This window comes from Castor canadensis, chromosome 8 (genome assembly GCF_047511655.1).
Source record: "Castor canadensis chromosome 8, mCasCan1.hap1v2, whole genome shotgun sequence".
NCBI classification, from domain to species: domain Eukaryota; kingdom Metazoa; phylum Chordata; class Mammalia; order Rodentia; family Castoridae; genus Castor; species Castor canadensis.
Genome location: NC_133393.1, coordinates 158,714,543 through 158,737,086, shown reverse-complemented (window position 1 = coordinate 158,737,086; position 22,544 = coordinate 158,714,543). Strand labels below are relative to the sequence as shown.

The window sequence follows — 22,544 nt, the reverse complement described above, 5'->3', positions numbered from 1 at the left end:
GAAGCCAGGGATTCAGGAGCCAGGATCCAGACAGCTCTTCTCTGCACACAGCACTTGCAAAGTTTTTTTGTGGGGGTAGGTGGGATGGCAACACCATTTTATTAGATGGAAGCAGCATAGGGATAAGCAGCCCCTTAGCACGCAGGATGAGGGGACAAGACTTCCAGGGCTCTCCACTCAGGGTTGGGCCATGGAAGGGGCAATGTAGGTCTGGAATCGCGTGTGGGCTCGCTGGTGTGTGAGCAGTTTCAGAGACATGGTATCCACAGCTGCTTCCAGCCCTGGCTGCTGAGTGATCTCTACAGTGTAGTCGTTAGCCTGCCGGAGTAAGGCATCAGTAGGGTCCAGGGCCATCTCCCCCTCCCATGTGTCCTGGGCCACTCACCAGCTGCAGGGAGGCCAACATGGAGCGACACACCTCAAAGGCAGGCTGTCCAGCCACCAGTTCCGCAAAGGGACACCATTCATTGAGCTGGGGGAACTGTGAGACGACCTGGTCCCCGTAGGTGTGGATATCAAAGGGCACATGCTGCTCCTACACAGGGGAAGGACCTGTTGACTGTGGATAGGGCCAAGGCCCAGACAAAGGCTAGGCAGACACCTGGAGACTGCAGTTGCCAAGGAGTGTCCACCTCACCTGCTCCTGGAGCAGGGGCTGGATGGTGTCCTCCCAGTCTCTGATGCGCTGGCTTAGCTCCGTCTCCTGGACAAACTTCTGGGAGGTGGCAATGAAGAGCTCCTACGGAATGACCAGGGGGGGCTTCTACTTTGCATGCAGAGCCCTTGGGTGCCCCACTCAGCTCCCACCCTCTGATCCAAGCCTACCACATTCCTTCGAACCAGTTCCTCATAGCTCAGAGATTCTGGTGTGGTCTCTGCATCTGGGGAGGGCCAATCATGAGTTGCTGAGCTGAGGGATCACACACATTCTCCCCTTCCACAGCTCTAGCTCCCTCAAAATACCCTGGCCAGCTGCCAACTCAGACCTACCCAGGTTGGCAGCTTCCCCAGGCTTTTCCCCCTCAGGCTCAGCATACTCCTCAGGCTCTATAAAATCATCTGTGGGGACATGGAACAGGCAACTGGCAGCTGGCACCAAGTGCTGAGCCCCCTCCACCCCGCAAACCACCCCCACAAGCACATACCTGCCACCCCCAGGTCCTCCAGAGAATCTTCCAGGCGGTCCTCCTCTGCAGGCCACAGCTTCTCCTCAGCTCTGGGCAGCCACCGCTCAGCCATCTGTCCAGAGAAAGCATCTGAGGACACTGTCATCTCTTTGGGTCCCATGGCTTCCCAGACCTTAGCCTTGTGGGTACTTGCCTCCCGCCTCTGTAGCTTCCGGAGGGTCTCCAGCTGGTCATTCACATGCTTCCAGTACAAGACCTCCATGTCTGTAGACAAAGGATGAAGTTCCCACATCCTGCCCAGATTCCTACCAGTCTACCCAGGGTCTTGGGTGACCTGGCAAAAGGTTTGGGGAGACAGACAGTATTAGTCTTCCCTGAGCAAATACACAGGACCCCAGGCTCACCTGAAAAGCTTGGGCCCTTTCGCCGAGGCCTCCTACTATCAGCATGGTCAGCATCTGTGAGAAACCGGGTCAGCAGGAACCCAGCCAAAGCCATGACCTCCCTCAGGCTGGGAGCTGCTCACTGCATTGGAGGAGATGGGGGATGTGCCACCCCAGCCCATCACACCCACTCACAGGCAGCCAGGTACCACTGGTGAAAGTCTTGCAGCTTGGTGGTGCCTTTCCTCTTGCGCTTCTGTCCTGGAGCCTCCTCCACACAGGGAGGCACAGAATAAGGCCTACCTGGGGGCAGATAAGGACTGTTTAGGATCAGGAGAGTCTACTCTTACCCTACTTCCCCATGTCCCAGCAAACCTGGCCAGGGGAGCCTAAGTGGAAGCACCCCCACCTAGTTACCTTTCTTGAAGGGCTTAGAGTCCAGAGAATCAAAGGGGTCCAGGCTCTGCCAGGGGTCTGGAGTCTCCTAAGCACAGAGCACAATCAGATCCTGATCAAGAGGAAAGCTACACACACACAGAGAGGTATCTCCCTCCCCTATCACAGCAGATACCTAAGGCAGTGACAGCCCAGTGAGGGGCTGACCACACTCAACCCAAGGTCACAGAGAGCAATGGCTGAGGGAAAGAGGTAACCCAGTGCTACAGGAGAGGGGCCTTTAATTTCTGGAAGGAATAAGATTCTGAAAAATGTGAGTATAAAGGACCACAGGCTATGAGCTTGGGCACTGAGGCACCAAAGGGAGGCAAAGGCATTATAGGCAGGGTCCTAGGGGAACGAAGGCCTCCATACCACTCACCTTCAACCGGGAAACAGGCTCTGGGGCTCCCTCTCGCACCCGCAGCATGTACCTCCTGGGTAGGGTGGTAGTCTACAAAGAAACAGCCCACAGGGTCCCCTCTCCTGCCCTTTGTCTACCCTAGGCTCTGCCCTAGGGTCCATGAACCCCATCAGCTCTGCCATAAGGTCCAATGTCAAGAACCCTGGAAGGGCCCTCTTGAGGCAAGAAGTTCAAATTGTTAAAGCACTAAATAGTAAAATCAAAACCCTAAGAAAAATTTTAGAGCATACACACAAACTGCCATCATGACTCTTTAAAAATTAAAAAAAAAAAAAAGAACATGACAAACATCCATCCAGAATTAGTTAAGTGTTAACATTTTATACTATATGGCTTTTAGAACTTTATTTTGCAGTGCTGGGAGCTAAACCCAGAGCCTTTTCCATGCTAGATAAATGCTCTACCACTAAGCTACATCCCCAACCCCAGGTTCTTTTCTTTTTAAGTGTTTCTTAGCTGTAGTCTGGATAGATCCCACCCTTGGGGGTTGAGGTAGGCAGCAAAGACCTCCAGACCCATCCAGCCTGACTACAGGAGTGGGCCTTAGAGACCAATTGGCATCCCAGGTACTGTGAACTCCAGAGCTCAGACCCTTGAACACCAGCCTATCCCTCTGATGAGCAGCAGTTGCTCTACTCAGGGAGGAGAGGAACATGGAAGCTGCCATCAAAAGGGCTGGCTGGAAGACAGCCAGGCTTTTGGGCAAGAACCCCACTGGCCTGATGTACAAAGACCAGAGAGAAGGGGCAGAGACCAAAATGCAGGGAGCCAAAGCCACTGCACTGTCCTCCCAGAGCCAGGGCTTGCCTGGTTGACAGCTTGACCTATCCAGCCTCAGTGGGATCCCACCTGCTGTAGGGTCCTGGGCTCCTCAGACTCCAGAGCAGCCTTGGGGACCGTGGCCTCCGGGAGCTCTACTGTGTCCTCTGTGTCCTCGTCCCCACTGCTGGGTGCTGGGCCTTCTGGAAAGGCGTCTGGGCAGGGACCAAAAGATCCATCAGCCTGAGGAGCCCAGAAACCAGACAGCAGATGGGGGCTGCCCTATGGGGTGGGGCCAGGCTGCCCATGGCCAACACCCAAAGGAGCCTGATCGGTCATTCTCTCTTCTCAGCTTCACCCATAAGCAGGGTCTTATACTCTTACACTGGTATACTTTGTTTGGTTCATTGTATCTTGGCAGATGTTCTTTGTATGTTGATATCTACGCCTGCCCAGGGGAGGAGGAAGCCCAGGAGGGCAGAGGGCAGTCGCTGAGGCTCAGAGAGGCCAGGGCCCTGAGCACAGGGAGCCAGATCCAAAGCTATGTCTATTCCCACTATACCTTGCCTGCACAAGCTGCAGAGTGGGGAGCAGGTAGGTCAGCCTACGGAAGCTGAGAGCAGCCCTGTCAGAGCCTATCCACCCAGCTCTGCCTCCCTGGTCCCCTCCTCAGCCCTGTCAGTCCCACCATAGACCTCTGCTCTTACCTGGCTCTCGGGACAAGCCGAGTATGGGGCCAGGACTTCCGCATCCAGAGACTTCCATTGGCTGCTCCTCAGTGCCCCCAGCATCTGGGAAAGATGATGATTAGACAGGATTAGCCTCACACCCAGGTCACAATCAGGTGCCCAACAAGTCCCTCCAGGGGGACAGGTGAAGGCAAAGCCCAGCAGGCCGCAAGTCTGAGGCTGGGAGGGGGACCAGTGTCAGGCCCCAGTACTGAGCCTAGCTGTGACCTTCAGGCTGGCAATCAAGGCACAGTAAAGGCAGGAAGGACTCCAACCAACCTATCTAGAGTAGAGGGAGCACCTACTGAGAGGCAGCCCCCAAGATTAGAGCTGGAGGGCAGTGGGCACCTGGCAATAATCCACAGAAAGAACTCTACTCCTTCCCTCCCACCAACTCCCTCCCCCCATCCAAGCCCTCACCCTTCTGGTTCCTTGGCATGGGGCACACACCCAGAGGCTCCACAGGGCACATGCCCATCGGCTCCAACATGAAGGCCCCCCTGGAGTTGGGGGTGCACGTGTTCATCCTGAAATCCTTCCGGCTGGCCAGGACCTCGCCCTGACGACTGTGCTGGCAAAAACACCCCCACTGTAGAGGGCCTTCCCAAGCAGGTCTCTTCCCTCCCTGTGCTGGGCTTAATCCTGTACCTGTACAGGGGGCTGTTGTTCTTCTCCACTTCATCAGGGGCCACCAGGGCCATGGGCAGAAGGGGGATGATAAGCAGTTCCTGCATGCAGGATAGGGAGAGGTGAGTTGTGCATTATGTGAGCTCCACGTGGGTACCCACAGAGAGTAGCACCTTCCTACCCTACCACATAAACGTGGCCCTGAGTATAGAGCTAACCCCACCCCAACCCAACCTAAAGTATCAGGACACTCACACTAGGCGCCTGCTCATTCTTCAGATCCACATTAGCCCGGGAGTCTGGGAAGTCATCCAGTGACAGGAACTGCAGGAGACAGCAAGAGCTCATGGTAGCAGAGCCCAGGCAACCCCCCAGAGCAGGGCCATGTATACCAACTCACCTCATCTTCTGCCTCCTGGGGGGTCTCCGAGTTGACAGCCCTGTTGGTCCCATCTTCCTGTACTAAAGAGAGCTGCTTGGCTCGCCTGAGAGAGAAGAACATCCCATGGGCATCCTGGGAGGCTACGAAGCCACTGGAGATGCAAGCAGGGCACAGCTGCAAAACCCAGGCTCTGTCTCTTGGCTTACATTTAGTACTCACCTCTTGCCAGAGATGAAATCAAGAGCCTGGTAGACCAGTGAGTAGAGATACTCCACCTGGAAACCAGAGGTAGGCAATGAGGCCATGGAAAGGAGGGGCCCACCCTCAATGGTCCGCAGGCCTCCCCTGAAACCTTCCCAACTAGATGCTGGCATACACTGAGGCCTGGCCATCGCTTCCAAACCTCCATGAGCCCTGTCCATTTTGCCACCAAAAATAATTCTCACCAGATGTGGTAGTACACACCTGTAATCCCAGCACTTAGGAAGCTAAGGTAGGAGGATCTCAAATTCAAGGCCAGACTATGGTACAAAGCAAGACCCTGCCTCAAAAACCCAAAACTGGATGAGTACCCAGTGGTTCAAGCCTATAATCCTAGCTACTCAGGAGGCAGACATCAGGAAGATAGAGGTCCAAGTCAGCAAATAGTTTGCTAGACCCTATCTCGATAAACCCAACACGAAAAATGGCTGATAGAGTGGCTCAAGTGATAAGAGTGCCTGTCTAGCAAGCATGAGGTCCTGAGTCCAAAACCCAGTGCTGCCAAAAAAAAAAAAAACCAACCAAAGAAAAACCCTCAAAATTAATTCTCAAGTCAAATCAATCAGTCGTCTGATCAGAAAATTAATCCAACTACCAAGGCTCCTAATTCTCCTCTCCTGTGCCTCATATTCCACATAGCAAGCATGGCCTCCTCAACAGAGGGTGTGGCCACACCACAATGGGGCGCCTACTGTGTGCCTGACACAACCCTTGGCAGAGGCAAATTGGGCTCCTTATACATGGCAACTACTGCTCTCTTCTGCCCATGGGCTCCCACCAGTGCCCCACACCAGTTCCTTCTCCTCCTCTTTCTCTGGTCCTGGCCAGGCTGCCCCATCCACAGAAACCCAGTGATGGTCACAACTCCAGCCATGCTGGGCCTGCCTAACAAATCCTTCACTTCACTTGCTTCTTGTCTGTCTCCTCCACAGAATAGGAGGTCCCACCACTAGAGCTGATGATGAAGCACCCACATGTGAGGGGCAAGAAAGGCAGAGCATATACACATGCTGGACTACTGCTAAGTGCGTGCATGAGGGATAACAGCATCCATAGCACACATGACCCTCTCTTCTTGGCCATGCTATTTTATTTTCTTATTCATTTATTGTGGTACTAAGGATCCAATGAGATCCTGACTTACACTCCCAGCCAGGTTGTACCTTTTTCTTTTTTTCGGTATTGCATTTGAACTCAGGTCTTCAGCTCGCTAGGAAGATACCTTACCACTTGAGCCACATCAGCCCTTTTCGCTTTATTTTTCAGATAGGGTCTCATGTTTTTGCCTGGGGTTGACCTTCCTGAGCTCTACCTCTTGAGTAGTTAGGATTATAGACATGAGGCACTGTGGCCAGCATGGCCGTGCCATTTTAAACCCAAGTTTATCTTTGGTATTAAAATGTGAAGGAATCAGGAGTGCAGCTGCAGTGCTGACAAGGCAGGTCATAGAAAGATAAACACTGCTGCTTCCCCAAGAGAGTTGACCAAGGTTACTTGACACTAAAGTACCAATCAGGACCCCACTGGGCTCACCTTTTTACTGTAGACACAGGCTGAACCCTGGATCAGCAGCGCTGCCTCAATGAAGTTCATTGTGGTTTTGCCTTCGTCAAAAGAAATGCAAATCTGGTCCAGCTGCAAGAAAGGACACCAGTACAGGGGAAGCTGAGGCCCAGTCTGTGCTCATGTCCTCCCAGGGCAATCCTACCCACCACCCACATGCACAGATAGCTCCAGTTCTGCTCTGGGCTCACCAGTTGCCCTGGATTTTTCTGGAGGGGAGAGACAGTTCTTTGTGATTACCCCTACTTCCTGTATCCTCTGAGACTAGTGTTTTGGGAAAGAAAGGCCCCCAGACCATACTGTCCACAACTGCCAGAACTGCATACCAGCTCACCCAGATTGAGGCCGAGTAGGACAGACTCTAGCAGGAAAAACCCTCACCCAGAGAAAAAGAAAGGGAGACAGACAAATGCCAGGGTCTCCATCCTTTGAGCAGGGAACCCAGGAATCAGAGAAGTCAGCAATCCTCCTTCCTTTGTAACCCACTTGGGCCTCTCTGAGCCTCAGCTCCTGTGTTACTCCCTAAACACCAGCATCCTGGGACTCCACTCTCAGCCCTGACTCTTCCTCTGGCACAACTTCCAAGCTCTTTGGTTTTGCTTTTCCACCTGTCTGGGATGCCTCTCCCCAGTGCAAACTCTTGCTCTGTGCATTCATCTGTCCCACATGCATTAGTAAGCCTGAGTTACCAATGGACTGCATACCAACAACTCCCAAGCTCATCTCTAGATCAGCTTTCTCTCTGAAGCTCTGGGGCTGCATTTACAGCTGCCCACTAAAGATCTCCAAAGACATCAAAATAGCCCCAGAATTTTTTTTAAGGTTCTGGGGATAGAACCCAGGGTCTTGGGCATGCTATACTCTTACCACTGAGGGACACCCTCAACCCCCCAAATATTTTCTGTCTGCACTTAACCATAAAAGATTTCCCCTCTCCTAAACATCTCTCAAAGAACAACACCTTGAAGTCCTGTTCTTCCATTTGCCTCGAATGCCTGACCCCAGTGCAAACTTTTGCAGTGTCTCCATTGCTGTCTGGGACCTCCTTGACATCCCAGTGTGACCTTGTTACAGTATTTTCAAGTCTCTTCTTCCTTGGTGGACTGTGAGAAGCATTAGGGTAATTCCAGTCTTTATTCAATGCCTGATGCTGGTGTCCAATAAATATTTGATGAACTGAAATGAAGTCAGAGCTAGCCTAAGAAATGGATAGCTCACCAGGCAGGTGAAAAAAAAAATGGTATTTTAGGAAGAATGATCACCCATGAAAAGATAGGATAAAACCATGTAGGAAAATGAGTACTACACCAAATGGCCGAAGCATAGGGTATGCTGGGGGCAAAAGAGAGGTGTTGGGCACTGTGGTACCACAAAGAAGGGAACGATCTGGGAGTACATCACCAAGGAGAGCTGTTTCCACTAATTCTTGAAGGACAAAGGGAGATTGTCAGGTGTGGGGGAGGAAAGACACAGGAGTACTGTAGTCTACAGAAGTATGAAAGCTGCGGAGTACCCAGGACCTGGCTTGAAAGAAGAGAATGTGGAGGAAGCTCTTCCTTTCAATGACCCTTAACCCAGGCTGGCTTGACTCTCATGACTCCAGGCTGGAATTCCCAGCTAAGCTTAAATCCATACATCTACTGCCTTCTTTAGTGTTCAGATGTCATAACCAAGCCTCACGATCAACAAATCCATGCTGAGCTCTAGACATTCCCACTATTCCCAGAAACTCAGGGGTCTCAGCTCCTTCCCTCTTTTCTCTCCCCTGCCCATTCAATCTTGGTCCCATTCCCTGCTACTTCCAAGTTCCTCTACAGTGACCACCACTGCTCTGAGTCAACCTGGACCTCTGCACTAACAGGACCTTTCTTGCCCCTCATTCTCCTCCCCTACTCTTCACTGGCCAGTGCTTACATCATTCTACTCAGACCCTAATGGCCACTCCTAGGAAAAAAAACCAAAAATCCTCAATAGAGCCCCCAAATGCAGGGAAGGAGGGAAAAATAAATCTTTTCTGGGGATAGGCACAAGGGGGCATGAGGGTGTATATGGTGGATGTGTTTTGTATCCACATATGAAAACAGAAGAATGAAACTTGTTGAAATTGTTCTAAGAAGGGGGGGAGGGAGGAAGAGGGAGAATGATGAGGGGGTACATCCAACTAAGATATATTTTAAACACATATGTAAATATCACAATGCATCCCCCTATACAACTATTATATAGAAAAACAAAAACAAAAACAAGAGCCCCTGAGGGAGGCCTGCATATTCACCAGCCTTCCTGTCCACCTACCATCCCTTCCCTACCCCATGCACAGCAGTCCCACTGACCCACTTTCAGAAGTGCCTTCTAACCTCAAAATCTTCCAAGCATTGTGTTCCCTCTGCATGGAACATTCTTCGGCTAGCTAGGACAAGGCAACTCCTTTTACCCCAAGCAAAATTAGCTTCCACACTCCAACTCTTCATAGAACCTTAAACTGTTCTTTCAAACCTATCACCAGTTTGTGACTACACAAAGACACACATAGTAGATGTGACTTGGGGCACATCACTTAATCTCTCTAGTGCCTATGAAATTATTTTTGTGAGTTACTTCAATTTGTAACACACACACCCAAAAAGGTGTGTACACCATACACAATAGATATTTAGCAATAATGAATAAGTAAATGAAAGATAACATAAATTGTGTTAGGAAAAAAAAGAACATTCTAGTAAATGTACTGAAAACAAAAGAACATAGACAAAACTAGAGGCTAGGAAATCAGGACTCCACGGTGTTTGAAAGATCCGTCTTCTTTGAAGCATGAGGGGAGTTGATCAAGCTGGAAAGCAGAGTTACCAGGTGTCCTCATACTGTGGAAACCTTAAATCATAGTAGGTCTACTGGACACAGATCTCTGCATTTTCTCAGCAAACTGCACGGAGCAGAGAAAGGTGACCATCAGATCACCTATTCACTTAAAAGTGTTTACTGTGCATCTACTATGTGCCAGGCACTCTACAAGCAGAAGGAAAAGAGCTTATGCATGGTTCCTATTGTTGCAGAATTTACATTCCAGGGTGGAAACAGACCACAAATAAATGAAAGACGGGCTTGTGATAAACATTCTAAAATACATAAAGTACTATGACAGAAAAAACTACTTTAGATAGTTTAAGCTAGGAACCTAAAGGATGAAAAAAACTTAAGTCATAAAAGAATAGTCCTTAATGGGCACAGAAATTATAAAGACCCTCAGCCAAGAATGAGCTTGGGATACCATAGGTTGACAAGTTCAAAAAAACAAGGGAGCCAGGAACCAGTAGCTCATACCTGTAATCCTAGCTACCCTACCCAGGAGGTAAAGATGAGGAAGATCGAGGTTCCAGAACAACCAGGGCAAAAAGTGAGACCCTATCTCAAAAATACCGAGTACAAAAAAGGACTGGTAGAGTGGCTCAAGTAGTAGAGCACTTGCCTAGCAAGCACAGAGCTCTGAGTTCAAAACCCAGCACAAAACAAATAACCAAACAATCAAAAAGAACAAGGGAAAGGAGCTGAGGGTATGGCTCAGGGACAGAGCACTGCCTAACATGTGCAAGACCTTGGATTTGCACAATATGGAATAAAATAAAGTTACAAACAACAACAAAGAACAAGGTAGAGAACAGCCTGAGGTGAGACTGAAACAGTGAACAGGACCAGAGTCTGAAAAGGAAGTTTGGATTTTATGCTGAGTGCAATGAAAAACCACTGTGGGATTTTAGACAGGGCAGTGCTGTGGCCTGATTTTAATTAAAAATTATGCTTGCTGCTGGATGGAGCATGAATTAGATGGAAGGCTGTAACCAGATGGGAATGAAGGTTTTCAACAGATCCAAGCCTGGACCAGAAATAACAGAACAGATGAACTCAAGTGATATTCTGATGGTAAAATTCACAGAATTCATGGATAAACTTGGTGTGGAGTACGGCGTTTCACTACAAGCTCTCTCTCTCTCTTTTTTTTTTTTTTTGACAAGAATGAGACTTTAATCAGTTTTAAGTGGAGTTTATAACACTAAGAGATAAAGGGTTGTTAACAAACACGAGAACAAATGGACATCTGATTGGTAGTAGGCATGATCCTGTACATGTGTTTTTTTGTTTTTGTATCCTCAGTGCACAGCATTTACACACAGAGCCACTGCTGCACAACACAAGAGTGTCTGAAGAGGCTGAATCAGAGTAAGGCTGTTTAAGAGACTGACATTTTTTAGTATATATATTCTAGATGAAAACAGATTGAACTTTTGAACTGGCAGGTAGAAGGCAACTCTGCCAAATACTACAGTGAAAGCCCCCACTTTAGTGCACAGTTCCACCCCTTCCATCTGCAAGCATGACACATTAACTGTATTTAAAGGTAAACGAGGCACTTTGTGGCAACCACAGCCATCGTTATGAACATATTGCACAAATTTTCTAGAACTAAACATGTAACTTGTACCCTACTTGTATTTTTTAAAGCTGAAACATTTGATGCTGCCGGTAAACTCCACTTAAGTTTATAACCTGTGCCACAGCAAAGAATGGTGATGCTATTTATTCAACTACCCTTTTTATAATTACAGCAAAAATGTCCAAGAGGAATTACAGAGGACTTGGGATGGTACAGGGCCCAACTGTAAGCTTTCTGGAAAGTGATGCCTTCAAGTAATTTCAGACATGTAAGCTGCTGCACATCCAAAAGTCTAAGAAAACATTCCAGAAACTTGGTAGAGATTACCTACAGAATGCATTTCAGGCTAATTATGAATACTGTCATAAATAAAGTTTTAATCAGGACTCAAAAACCTTTCAGTCATAGCAATTCTTGTCAAATTCTATGGGATGGTAACTGAAATAAAAGTAAGGAGAGTAACTACAAGCTCTCTTAACAGTGGTGCTATTTATCAAGATGGGGAACACTAGCACCAACGCAGAAAAACAAAGAACTCCACGTTAAATAAATTAAATCTAAGGGCTCAAGTAACATCCCAGTGGATGGCAGATTCGGAGAACAGACTGGGAGAAGAGGCATAAATCTGAGAGTCTTTATACAGGTTATATTTTAAATCACTGAAATGTGAAATTGTTTAAGCGAAAGAAGGCTCCATGCTGAAGTGTTCGACACTTCAAGAGAAAAAGTAGGCAGTGAAACAGGAAGAAAACCATAGCAACACTGTTTCAAAAAGGAAGGAGTGGTCAACAAATGCAGCTCAGCCGAATGACATTTCTAGTGTTCCTCGGATTTAGTAGGATGGTCACTACTGAGCAAGGGATGTGTAAAGTATGCATTAGTGGGAGCCAGATTGTGCTTTTTCAGGAGTGAAAGGAAACGCAGAAATAAAGCAGACAGTTCTTCAACAGAGGTCTAGACACAGCTATTAAATGTGGAAGAATTAAATGCTGACAGAATCAAACATGGCACTAACTTGAAACTGGCTTGAAGATTCAAGATAAGAAATCTCTCCGACGTCGCGATTCGGCTCTCTCAAAACATGCCCACGACACACAAAGCGAAGACGACACCATTTCCTACTCTATTCCAACACCTTGGAAAAACATGCCGGTCACAACCCACCAAATCTCAGGGCTGGGTGACAGGTAGAGATCTGCAATGACAGGCCCAGGCTAATCCAACGAGGGGTGATTTCGAGAAGCAGGGAAGGAGTTGCGGGAAAAGCCTGAGGTAGGGGCAGCCAAAGGGCCAGATGGCCACAGACCCGAGGCAGCCGTGCAGCCCCCGCCCCTGCCATTCCCGCTCCGCTCTCACCTCCTCCAGATACTCGCCCAGCTGGGCCGCCACGTCCACCTCCCAGTTCTTGGTGAGATCGCGGATGGGCTGCAAGAGGTGGGCGAAGCGCGCCTCTACGTCCTCCATGTCCGCAAGGGCCCGCCGCCCGGGGACCGCAGGGCCGACTTCCAACAGGGCCGCGGGCTCAGCCCGCCACTGGTTCTGGCGCCATTTTGCTGTTCCCGCCCAGGAAGTACGTACTCGGGGTGCCGAGCGCGCATCTATTACGTAACGCGGACCACCGTCCCCCACCAACACACAACACACACCAACACGCACGCACGCGCACGCACGCACGCACGCGCACGCACGCGCACGCACAGGCTTGCGGAAAAGCTGAGATCTACAGAGGGGTAGAGTCTGTGTGCCGGGGACGGAGATTCGAGGGAGGCAGTGAGAGGACCTAAGGGGCGGGGCGGTAGGTGGGACTGCAGCGTGGGGGCGGGGCTACCGCGGGGCGGGGCTACGGGTGGGCGGGGTCTAACGCGGTGGAATGCAGGGGCTGGGCGGAGCCGCGGGATCCGCGGGCTCTGCGCTAGCTGGCCGCGTAGCGGACATGGCGGGCTCCCACGTCCCGCGGCAGCTTTTCCTCCAGGGCGTGGCCGCGGTCTTCATGTTTGCCTTCGCTTCCCTCTACACGCAGATCCCGGGTGAGGGCGCCGAGGGTGGGACGTCCGCCAACCCGCTTGCGGGGCTCTGTGTGATCTCCCTCCACCCTGCACTCGCGCGGTCTGGGGCGGCGTGACATCCAGGCCTTCACGCGGGGTTAGGGGACAGCGGTTCTTATCCTGCGTGCCGTGGGGATGTGGCGGTAGAAGAACGTGCAACGTCCGTTTCCCATAGGGTTCGGGTTCTCACTGGGGTAGGGGCAGAACCCTAGGAGCCACGTAGCTTCTGGTCCCAGGTGGGTGTCAACAGGTTCTAATCTAGGGGAGAACATCTGCAGTGACTGCAAGGTCCTGAGCTGGAGTGGGGGACATCTGCAGGCACTGACTCAGGATGAATTTAGTCTGGGAGGGCAGTGTCCAAGGCCTAGCCTGACATGCCTTCTCAACAGGCCTGTATGGACCAGAGGGCATCCTACCTGCACGGAGGACGCTGCGACCTCAGGGCAAGGGGCGCTGGCAGCAGCTGTGGGAGACACCAACTCTCTTATGGGAGGCACCGAGGCTGGGGCTGGACACAGCCCAGGGCCTGGAGCTACTAACCCTGCTGGGCACAGTGCTGGCCCTAGGTGCCCTGCTCCTGCGCCCTCTGCGCCACCCTCTCATCTACCTGCTGCTTTGGGCTGCCTACCTGTCAGCTTGCCAGGCAAGTGAGACCCTTGTCACTCTACCTCCCCCACCCCCATCCTACTAACCCACCTCTGCCTCACCTGACCTGGCAGACACACACCATTTCCCTGACAGCTGTTCTCTCTGCAGGTGGGCCAGGTGTTCCTTTATTTCCAGTGGTGAGTTATTACTGGGTCAGGGCTACTGAGGCTGGGCAGGGGTGTTTGCCTCTCCTGGGAAGACCCCCCCCAGGGGAGCAGCCTTGATGGGAAGGGGCCCTTTGTGCTATTTCCTTTACCTGTAGGGATTCCTTGCTGCTGGAGACAGGATTCCTGGCTGTGCTGGTGGCGCCCCTCAAGCAGCCCCTCAACCACAAGCAGCCTCCCCAGGGCAGACTGTCAGGGGCCTCACTCCATGAAGGCCTCCCCTTCTGGCTTGTGCGCTGGCTGCTATTTCGCCTCATGTTCGCCTCTGGTGTGGTCAAGCTGACCAGCCGCTGCCCCACATGGTGGGGGCTCACTGGTGAGGATCCGGGCCTGAACCTGGGGTGGTCTGGAGGCTCTGCTCAGCCCTGACCACCTGCCCATGACCTGCAGCCCTCACCTACCACTATGAGACACAGTGCTTGCCCACACCAGCCGCCTGGCTCGCTCACCACCTGCCGGTCTGGCTACACAAGCTCAGTGTGGTGGCCACCTTCCTCATCGAGATTGCAGTGCCCCCTCTGTTCTTCGCCCCCATTCGCCGCCTGCGTTTGGCTGCCTTCTACACTCAGGTGAGCGGGGGACAGGGTGTGGCCTTCATCACTGGCCAGTGGGTCCCCCTAGGGACAGATGACTGCTACTGTCAGGAAAGCCTCACAGTTAGAGATGTTACTCACATGTGAAAACGTGTGCCATAAGGCAGGACCCCGTGGGGGCCTCTGGAACTCAGTACACACCCCGCCTCCAGGTGCTTTTGCAAGTCCTGATTATTATCACCGGCAACTATAACTTCTTCAACCTGCTGACCTTGGTACTCACCACTTCCCTCCTGGATGACCATCACCTGTCCGCTGGGCCTGACCTCAGCCACCACAAGAGGATGTCTACCTGTGAGTGTTAACCTGTCTGGGCAGCTGGCTGTCCTGGTCCCTTACCCTCCCAGGGTTTCTCCTTCCCTCCAACACCCCATAAAGGACCCCTGCTCCAACTCCACCTAGACAACCTGGCTGCGGCCCCTAAGCCAACCTGTGACTGTCCTGCCCCACAGCCTGGCCCAAGGCCCTTCTGGCTGCATTGTCCCTGCTGCTGGAACTGGCTGTCTATGGGCTGCTGGCCTACGGCACTGTGCACTACTTTGGCCTGGAGGTTGACTGGCAGAAGTACGCGATCCAATCCAGAACCAGTGAGTATTGGCTGAGGAACCCAAGGGCAAGGGTTGGGCCAGCTCTCCTCATATCCCTTTCTTTTGGCAGCCTTCACCTTCCACCAGTTCTCCCAGTGGCTGAAGACAGTGACTCTGCCCACTGTGTGGCTAGGAATGGCTTCCCTGGCCTGGGAGCTGCTGACCACCCTCTGGAGGTGTGTGCCCTAGAGTGGCAGTGGTGGGATGGGGGGAGGGTCGGGGCAGCTTTCAGTTCAGGCCTGACTATACTTATGCTCTGTTTCCAGGTGGATCCAGGTGCAAGGATGGCTACAGAAGCTCACTGCTGCAGTCCAACTTTCTGTTTTGGGTGTTACCACAGTGGCCTTGTTCTTGATCAGCCTGGTGGGTAGCAGTGGAGAGGATCAGGGTTGGAGGAACCTGGGGGGAAGCACTAAGCCTCTGCCTACCTGCCTGCAGGTGCCCTACTCTTATGTGGAGGCTGGGACCCATGGGCATCTTTGGACCGGGGCCCACCGCCTGTTCAGTGCTGTGGAGCACCTGCAGCTGGCCAACTCATATGGCCTCTTCCGCCGAATGACTGGAGTTGGTGGGCGGCCTGAAGTGGTGCTGGAGGGCAGCTACGATGGACATCACTGGACAGTGAGCCCTCCTAAGGGGTGGGGTAGTAGGGATCCACTCCAGCCATCTAAGCTGACCTTAGATCTATCTGGCAGGAGATCGAGTTCATGTACAAGCCTGGGAATGTGAGCCGACCACCCCCCATCCTGGTTCCCCACCAGCCACGCCTTGACTGGCAGATGTGGTTTGCAGCCCTGGGCCCCCACACACATAGCCCCTGGTTCACCAGCCTGGTGTTTCGCCTACTGCAGGGCAAGGAGCCAGGTGAAGGGCAGGCCGGGGGAGGGTTGAGGAAGGGCATATGCAGGATTCAGGGCCATGCTGAGTCCCCTCCCCTGTACAGTGATCCGCCTGGTTCAGAATCATGTCGCCAGTTACCCATTTCACAAGCAGCCGCCTACCTACATCCGGGCCCAGCGCTACAAGTACTGGTTCTCACAGCCTGGGGAGAAGGGGTAAGGCCAGGGCTCCAGGTGGGGTGCTGGGGCCTGGGTTCTGGCCATGCACTGAACATCCAGTTCTATTGCGGTAGGTGGTGGCACCGCCAGTGGGTGGAGGAATTTTTCCCACCTGTGTCTCTGGGTGACCCAAAGCTGGAGATGCTGCTCAGGCAGTTTGGGCTTCAGGTAGGAGGGTATCAGCCAGTCTGGGGGAGGTGGCAAGGTGAACCCTCCACAGGGGCGAGCCCTGAGAGCCTTCTTCAATCCTGTCCCCACAGGACAAGAGTCCACCCCGGGCCCACAGCCCCAGAAGAGCCCTGGCCCAGGCCCTCCACTGGGTGCGGACACAGCTATCTCCCCTGGAGCCTCCCACCTTGCTCTGGGGACTTCTGGGGGCTGTGGGAGCTGTCAGAATTGTGCAGGCCCTAATGACCCCCTGGTCATTCCAGTCCTCACTTCTGGCCCGAGGAGAAAAGCACAAGTCTGCCCCCAAGAAGGATTCTGGAACTGCCTCTGAGCAGGCTGACCCAGCTCCAAACAGCAATAGCAGCGGCACCCGGGCCACCCGGAGGAAAAAGTAGCTGCATGTGCTATTAGCCACATGTCCCAAGAAGATCAGGTCCCTAGAGCTCTGACTCTGACCAGCAGCAGGACACAGCTCAGTTACTGTGCCTTAGCCAATCCTGCCAGGGCAAACACAGGTTGGGGTGCTGCCCACTAAAGATTGCTGAGTACTACCTTGAGGGCCCACTCATCTCCCCATGACAACCACATCCCTCCCCAATCACCCCCCACTGCCTCACCATTTGGCCCAGAAGTGGGCATGTGACAGCCTCTCAGGTCCTTCCTAGGACATCGTATTCAGCATGGGAGCCCTGCCTCTATTACCAGCTTGTAGAAGACTGGGTCTAGAGCCCCCACCCCAGCCCCAGTATGGAGGGGCTGGACTCACTGGGGAGAGGAGCAGGGAAGGTGGTCACTCACAATGGCAGCTCCTCACATGCCTGTCCATCCTCCAGTCCTGCCCTTCAGACCTGTTCTTCAGACCCATGCACCAATAAAGGCATCCTTTGTGCATGGCTTTATATTGGTGCTTCCTTCCTGCTAGGGAGGCCTGAGGACAGTGGGCACAGCCCAAATGCTTGTTACTGACCTAGCTTAATGGGGAACCTCCTTGTCCCTCCTCAGTATTCTCTATGAAATGGACAAGAGGGCCTGGCCACAGGAACCTTAGGGCAGCACAGCTTGGTGGACTTGTCACACTAGGGCTGTGAGGCCATTGGTGTAAGGTGGGGACAGATCCAGACAAGGGCCAGAGAACTTGCCAGAACCCAGCCCTTTCCCCTCTCCTCTCCACTTCCTGGTCTTAAGAGAGGACAGAAGGATCAGAGTGTGCAGGGATGAAGGAGAAACAAAGCAGGAAGGAGAAGAAGAGGACAAAGGTTGGTAGGTCAGTGGAGGTCCTAGGTCTCAGGCAGAAGAGGGAAGGTGGGTCTTGCCACCTCCAGCCGCATCCTGGAAGGAAGACAGGAGTGGCATGGTAATTGGCATATACCATCCAGGTCTCCACTTGGGGTCAGGTTGTCAGGTCACCCACCACCCTCCCTGGGACCTTACAGCACAGCTTTTCCATCCTTGCTTTATCCACACCCCCACCCAATGTTCTTGCCCACAGACCCCCTTGACAGCCCTCATATCACCAACCTCCCCTCCAAGACCATACAGACGGCTGGCTCCCAACTCCACCAGAGCCTAAAATCTGAGCTTCCAGGTGCCTTCAAGGGACTCTTGCACATAGAATAAACAAACTAGAAGCTGGCTTTGTCTTAAAAAATGAGTAATGTATTTGAAATGTAAAAACCTGTTCTTTATCTAAGGCTTTTAAGCCCAGTTTGTGAATCTCCATTGGGTTTTCTGTGACAGCTTCCTTGATAATTCTCATGCTATACAATTCACCCATTTAAAGTACACAATTCAATGGCTTTGAGTATATTCACAGTTGTACATCCAGCACCAATCTGTTCTAGAACCTTCTCATCTGAAGAAGAAACTTCATACCCCCAGCAGTACAAGATTTGGCCTAGCATGCAGGAAGCCCTGGGTTCCATCCCCCGAAATCCCTAAAGAGAAAAATTGAATAATATAGGCCCTTTTGTGTCTTCTTTTGTTCAGCATGATGTTTTCAAGGCACTTCCACTTTGTAATGTGTATGTGTACTCCGTTCTTTTATGGCTGAGTAGTGTTCCATTCATCCTTTGATAATTTGGGTTGTTTCTACCTCCTTTTACTATAATTGATAGTATAGTGCTGGGCCACTATCAATTATTTGAAGTCAGGGCCTCACACTTACTGTACAGGCGCTCTTACCACTTGAGCCACACCGACAGCCCTTTTTTGTGATGGGTTTTTTCAAGATATGGTCTTGATAAATGGATGGAACTGGAGAACATAATTCTGAGTGAGGTTGTTAACCTGCCCCAAAAGACCAAATGTTGTATGTTCTCCCTCATATGTGGACATTAGATCAAGGGCAAACACAACAAGGGGATTGGACTTTGAGCACATGATAAAGGAAGAGCATACAAGGGAGGGGTGAGGATAGGTAAGACACTCAAAAACCTAGATAGCATTTGTTGCCCTCAATGCAGAGAAACTAATGCAAATACTTTAAAATAACTGAGGCCAATAGGAGAAGGGAACCAGGAACTAGAGAAAAGGTTAGTTCAAGAAGAATTAATTTAGAAGGTAACACATGCACAGGAAATCAATGCAAGTCAACTCCCTGTATAGCTATCCTTATCTTAGCTAGCAAAAACCCTTGGTCCTTCCTATTTTTTTTCTTTCAACACTTTATTTTTTTTTAATTTTTATTTTATTCATATGTGCATACATTGTTTGGGTCATTTCTCCCCCCTTCCCCCCGCCCCCTCCCTTACCCCCCTGGTCCTTCCTATTATTGCTTATACTCGCTCTTCAACAAAATTAGAGATAAGGGCAAAATAGTTTCTGCCTGGTGCTGGTGGGGAAGGGGGGAGAAATGACCCAAACATTGTATGCATATATGAATAAAAGAAGAAAAAAAAAGATACGGCCTTGAGAACTATTTGCCCAGGGCTGGCTTTGAACCTCAATCCTCCTGATCTCTGCCTCCTGAGTAGCTAGGGTTACAGGTATAAGCCACCAGCACCTGGCTTCTCTCTTTTAAAACTGATAACTTCAAATGGACAAAAAAAAAAAAAATTTTAGTCCATTTACCATTTTAACTACTTCGTAAGTGTAATTTTTTTTTTCCCAGCAGTACTGGGGATTAAACTCAGGAGCTTCTACTTCTTAGGCAAATGCTCTACCGCTTGGGCCATGCCCCGGTGCTTTTGCTTCTAGTTTGCTTTTCGGGTAGGGTCTTCCAGAAGCTAACTCCTGCCTCAAACTACAATCCTTTTGTCTCTGCCACCAGAGTAACTGAGATAAGACATACCACCACACCCCGCTAATTTTGTCTTTTTAACTGATGTTTGTAGTGAAAAATATATATAGCATATTTGCCATTTTAACCATTTTTAAGTATAGTTTTGTAGCATTAACTACATTAACAGTGTGATGATACAACCATCACCATTTGCAGAACATTTTCATCACCCCTAACAGAAACCCTGCCTCCCTTAAACAACCACTCTCTGCTCAAACAACTTCTGTTTTGCGTTATGTCTCTGAATTTTTTATCCAAGGCACCTCATATAAGTTGATCATACAGTATCTTTCCTTTTGCATCTAGTGTGTTTAGCATGGTATTTTCAAGATTCATCCATGTTATAACATAGATCAGAATTTTATATTTTTATGGCTGAATAATGCCCTGTTGCTTGTATAGATTGCTTTTTTATTTTTTAAGACAGGGTTCCATGCTGGGCACCGGTGGTTCACACATTTAATCCTAGCTACTCAGGAGGCAGAGATCAAGAGAATCACAGTTTGAAGACAGCCCTGGCATATAGTTCGATAGATCCTATCTCAAAAAAACCCAACACAAAAAAAAAGGGCTGGTGAAGTGGCTTAAGGTGTAGGCCCTGAGTTCAAACCAACCCCCAAAAAAAATTGCAAAAGAAAGACTCCTGCTATTGTGAATTTTGCTGGTCTTGAACTCCTGGGTTCAAGTGGTCCTCCTGCCTTAGCCTCATAGGGATTATAGGCAGTGCCTCAAATGGCCACTGGGGTTGTTCCTACTTTTCGGTTATAGTGAATAGTACTGCTATGAACACCGGTGTACAAATATCTGTTTAAGTTCCTGCTTTAAGTTCTTTGGCATATACCTAGGAGTGGAAATGCAAGATTATATGGTGATTTTGAGGCTGACATTCTAAGGAACCACCAAGATTTTCCACAGCATCTACACTATTTTGCATTCCCACCCACTATGCATAAGGATTCCAGTTTCTCCACATAACAACACTTGTTTTCCTTTGTTGGTGTTTTTAGTTTTTGATGTTGTTTTGATATGATATTTGAGCTCCTCCTGCCTCAGCACCCAGAGTGCTGGATTACAAGCCTGCACCACCACACCTAGCATTGTGAGCAACTTTCATGTATTTGTGGCTGTGTATCTTGGAGAAAAGTCAGTTCAAGGGGCTGGCAGAGTGGCTCAAGTAGTAGAATGCCTGCTGAGCAAGCATAAGACCCTGAGTTCAAACCCCAGTGCTGCCAAAAAAAAAAAAAAAAACAATTTAAATCCTTTGCCCAGCCTCTTCCTCAACACTGCCTACCGTGGTGGCTGCTATCTCCTACTCGGCATCATGGCTGCCCTCAGACCTCTGGTGAAGCCCAAGATCGTGAGAAAGAGGACCAAGAAGTTCATCCCGCACCAGTCAGACCGCTATGTCAAAATTAAGCGTAACTGGCGGAAACCTAAGGGTATCGACTCGTGATGCCCAACATCGGTCACAGAGCAAAAAGAAAACAAAGCACATGCTGCCCAGTGGCTTCCGGAAGTTCCTGGTCCACAACGTCAAGAAGCTGCAAGTGCTCCTGATGTGCAAGAAATCTTACTGTGCTGAGATTGCTCGCAGTGTTTCCTCCAAGAACCGCAAAGCCATCCAGGAAAGAGCAGCCCAGCTGGCCATCAGTCACTAACCCCAATGCCAGGCTGCGCAGTGAAGAAAACGAATAGAGGGCCCACGTGCACGTTTTATTTGTGCTTAAATAAACCTTCAAAAACTGCAAAAAAAGATCCTTTGCCCATTTTTTAATTGGGTATTTTGGTTTTTGATAGTTGAGTTGTAGAGTTCTTTATATATTCTGGATACTAATCCTTTATCAGATATATGATTTTACAAATATCCCCTCCCTTTCTGTGAGTCATTTTTTCCAATCTCTCTAACATGAGCCAGGCATGGGTGGCTCATGCCTGTAATTCTAGCTAGTCAGGAGGCAGAGATCAGGAGGATCTTCGTTCAAAGCCTGAGCAAAGAGTTCGAGAGACCCTATCTTGAAAAAAAAAAATCCTTCACAAAAAAAGGGCTGGTGGAGTGGCTCAAGATGTAGACCCTGAGTTCAAGCCCCAGTACCCCTTGCCCCCAAAAAAGTTGGGGGGCTGGGCACCAGTGGTTCACACTTAAAATCCTAGTACTTGGGAGGCTGAGATTCGGGGGGATCACAGGTCAAGGCCAGCCTAGGCAAATAGTTCATGCAACCCCCTGTGCAAAAAGACCAGAGCAAAATGGACTAGAGATAGAGCACCTGCTTTGCAAGTACAAAGCCCTGAGTTCAAACCCCAGTTCCACAAAAACAAAAAAACAACAACAAAAAAATAAGATATACAAAAAAAAAAAAAAAAAAGGGATTTTGTTTTGTTTTGAGACAGGGTCTCACTATTAGCTCAGGCTGGCTTCAAACTCACAATCCTCCTGCCTTAGTCTCTCAAGTGCTGGGATTATAGATATGTACCACCACGCCCTGCTAAAAGTTTTTATTTTATGAAATCCCATTCATTTATTCTTGTGCTGCCTGTGCTTTGGTGTCATTTCCAAAAGTCATTGCCAAATCCAATGTGGAACTTTTCCTCTGTTTCTCCTAAGAATTTTATCTTCTTAACCCTTAAGTTTAAGTCATTGATCCATTTTAAATTATATGTATGTGGTAGGGGTCATAATTTTGCATATGAATATTTTCTCATTTGTTAAAAAGATGATTCTCCCATCAAGTGGTCTTGGTACCCTTGTGGAAAATCAACTAACTGTAGATGCAAAGGCTTATTTCTGCACTCTCTTATTTTATTCCATTGGTCCATGTATCTTTTCATGCCAGCACCACACTGGTCTGATGACTGCAGCTTTATAGTTCTGAAGTGTAAGTCCTC

The 22,544-nt window shown here is 50.1% G+C and overlaps 2 protein-coding genes and 1 pseudogene across 5 annotated transcripts; 2 read left to right on the top strand and 1 right to left on the bottom strand.

The window, feature by feature from the left end:
* Positions 1–80: 80 nt before the first annotated feature.
* On the bottom strand, positions 81–12,785 carry Ncaph2 (non-SMC condensin II complex subunit H2). Of its 3 annotated transcripts, none has more exons than XM_074084776.1 (20): positions 12,475–12,785; positions 6,660–6,761; positions 5,085–5,140; positions 4,884–4,968; positions 4,739–4,807; positions 4,505–4,584; positions 4,277–4,422; positions 3,836–3,919; positions 3,219–3,343; positions 2,328–2,399; positions 1,928–1,994; positions 1,706–1,813; positions 1,532–1,585; positions 1,321–1,391; positions 1,146–1,239; positions 991–1,059; positions 826–881; positions 638–739; positions 386–552; positions 81–318 (listed from the first exon to the last, which is right to left on the bottom strand). In XM_074084776.1, the coding sequence occupies exons 1-20, from the start codon at positions 12,580–12,582 to the stop codon at positions 300–302; spliced, it is 1,734 nt and encodes a 577-aa protein (XP_073940877.1). In that variant the 5' UTR covers positions 12,583–12,785; the 3' UTR covers positions 81–299. The 3 variants fall into 3 exon arrangements, with proteins under 3 accessions (XP_073940877.1, XP_073940876.1, XP_020036730.1); XM_074084775.1 differs by having other exon boundaries at positions 386–535; positions 4,307–4,422; positions 12,475–12,784; XM_020181141.2 differs by having other exon boundaries at positions 386–535; positions 12,475–12,782.
* A 204-nt stretch (positions 12,786–12,989) lies between these two features.
* On the top strand, positions 12,990–18,014 carry Lmf2 (lipase maturation factor 2). Of its 2 annotated transcripts, none has more exons than XM_074084774.1 (14): positions 12,990–13,145; positions 13,553–13,806; positions 13,920–13,948; positions 14,074–14,291; positions 14,408–14,544; positions 14,721–14,862; positions 15,021–15,155; positions 15,226–15,331; positions 15,422–15,518; positions 15,594–15,776; positions 15,851–16,019; positions 16,099–16,210; positions 16,288–16,381; positions 16,474–18,014. In XM_074084774.1, exons 1-14 carry the CDS (start codon positions 13,052–13,054, stop codon positions 16,774–16,776), a joined length of 2,073 nt encoding a protein of 690 aa, XP_073940875.1. In that variant the 5' UTR covers positions 12,990–13,051; the 3' UTR covers positions 16,777–18,014. The 2 variants fall into 2 exon arrangements, with proteins under 2 accessions (XP_073940875.1, XP_020036719.2); XM_020181130.2 differs by having other exon boundaries at positions 14,366–14,544.
* Positions 18,015–19,231: 1,217 nt separating this feature from the next.
* Positions 19,232–21,356, top strand: LOC109697363 (large ribosomal subunit protein eL32-like; annotated as a pseudogene).
* The last annotated feature ends 1,188 nt before the right edge of the window (positions 21,357–22,544 follow it).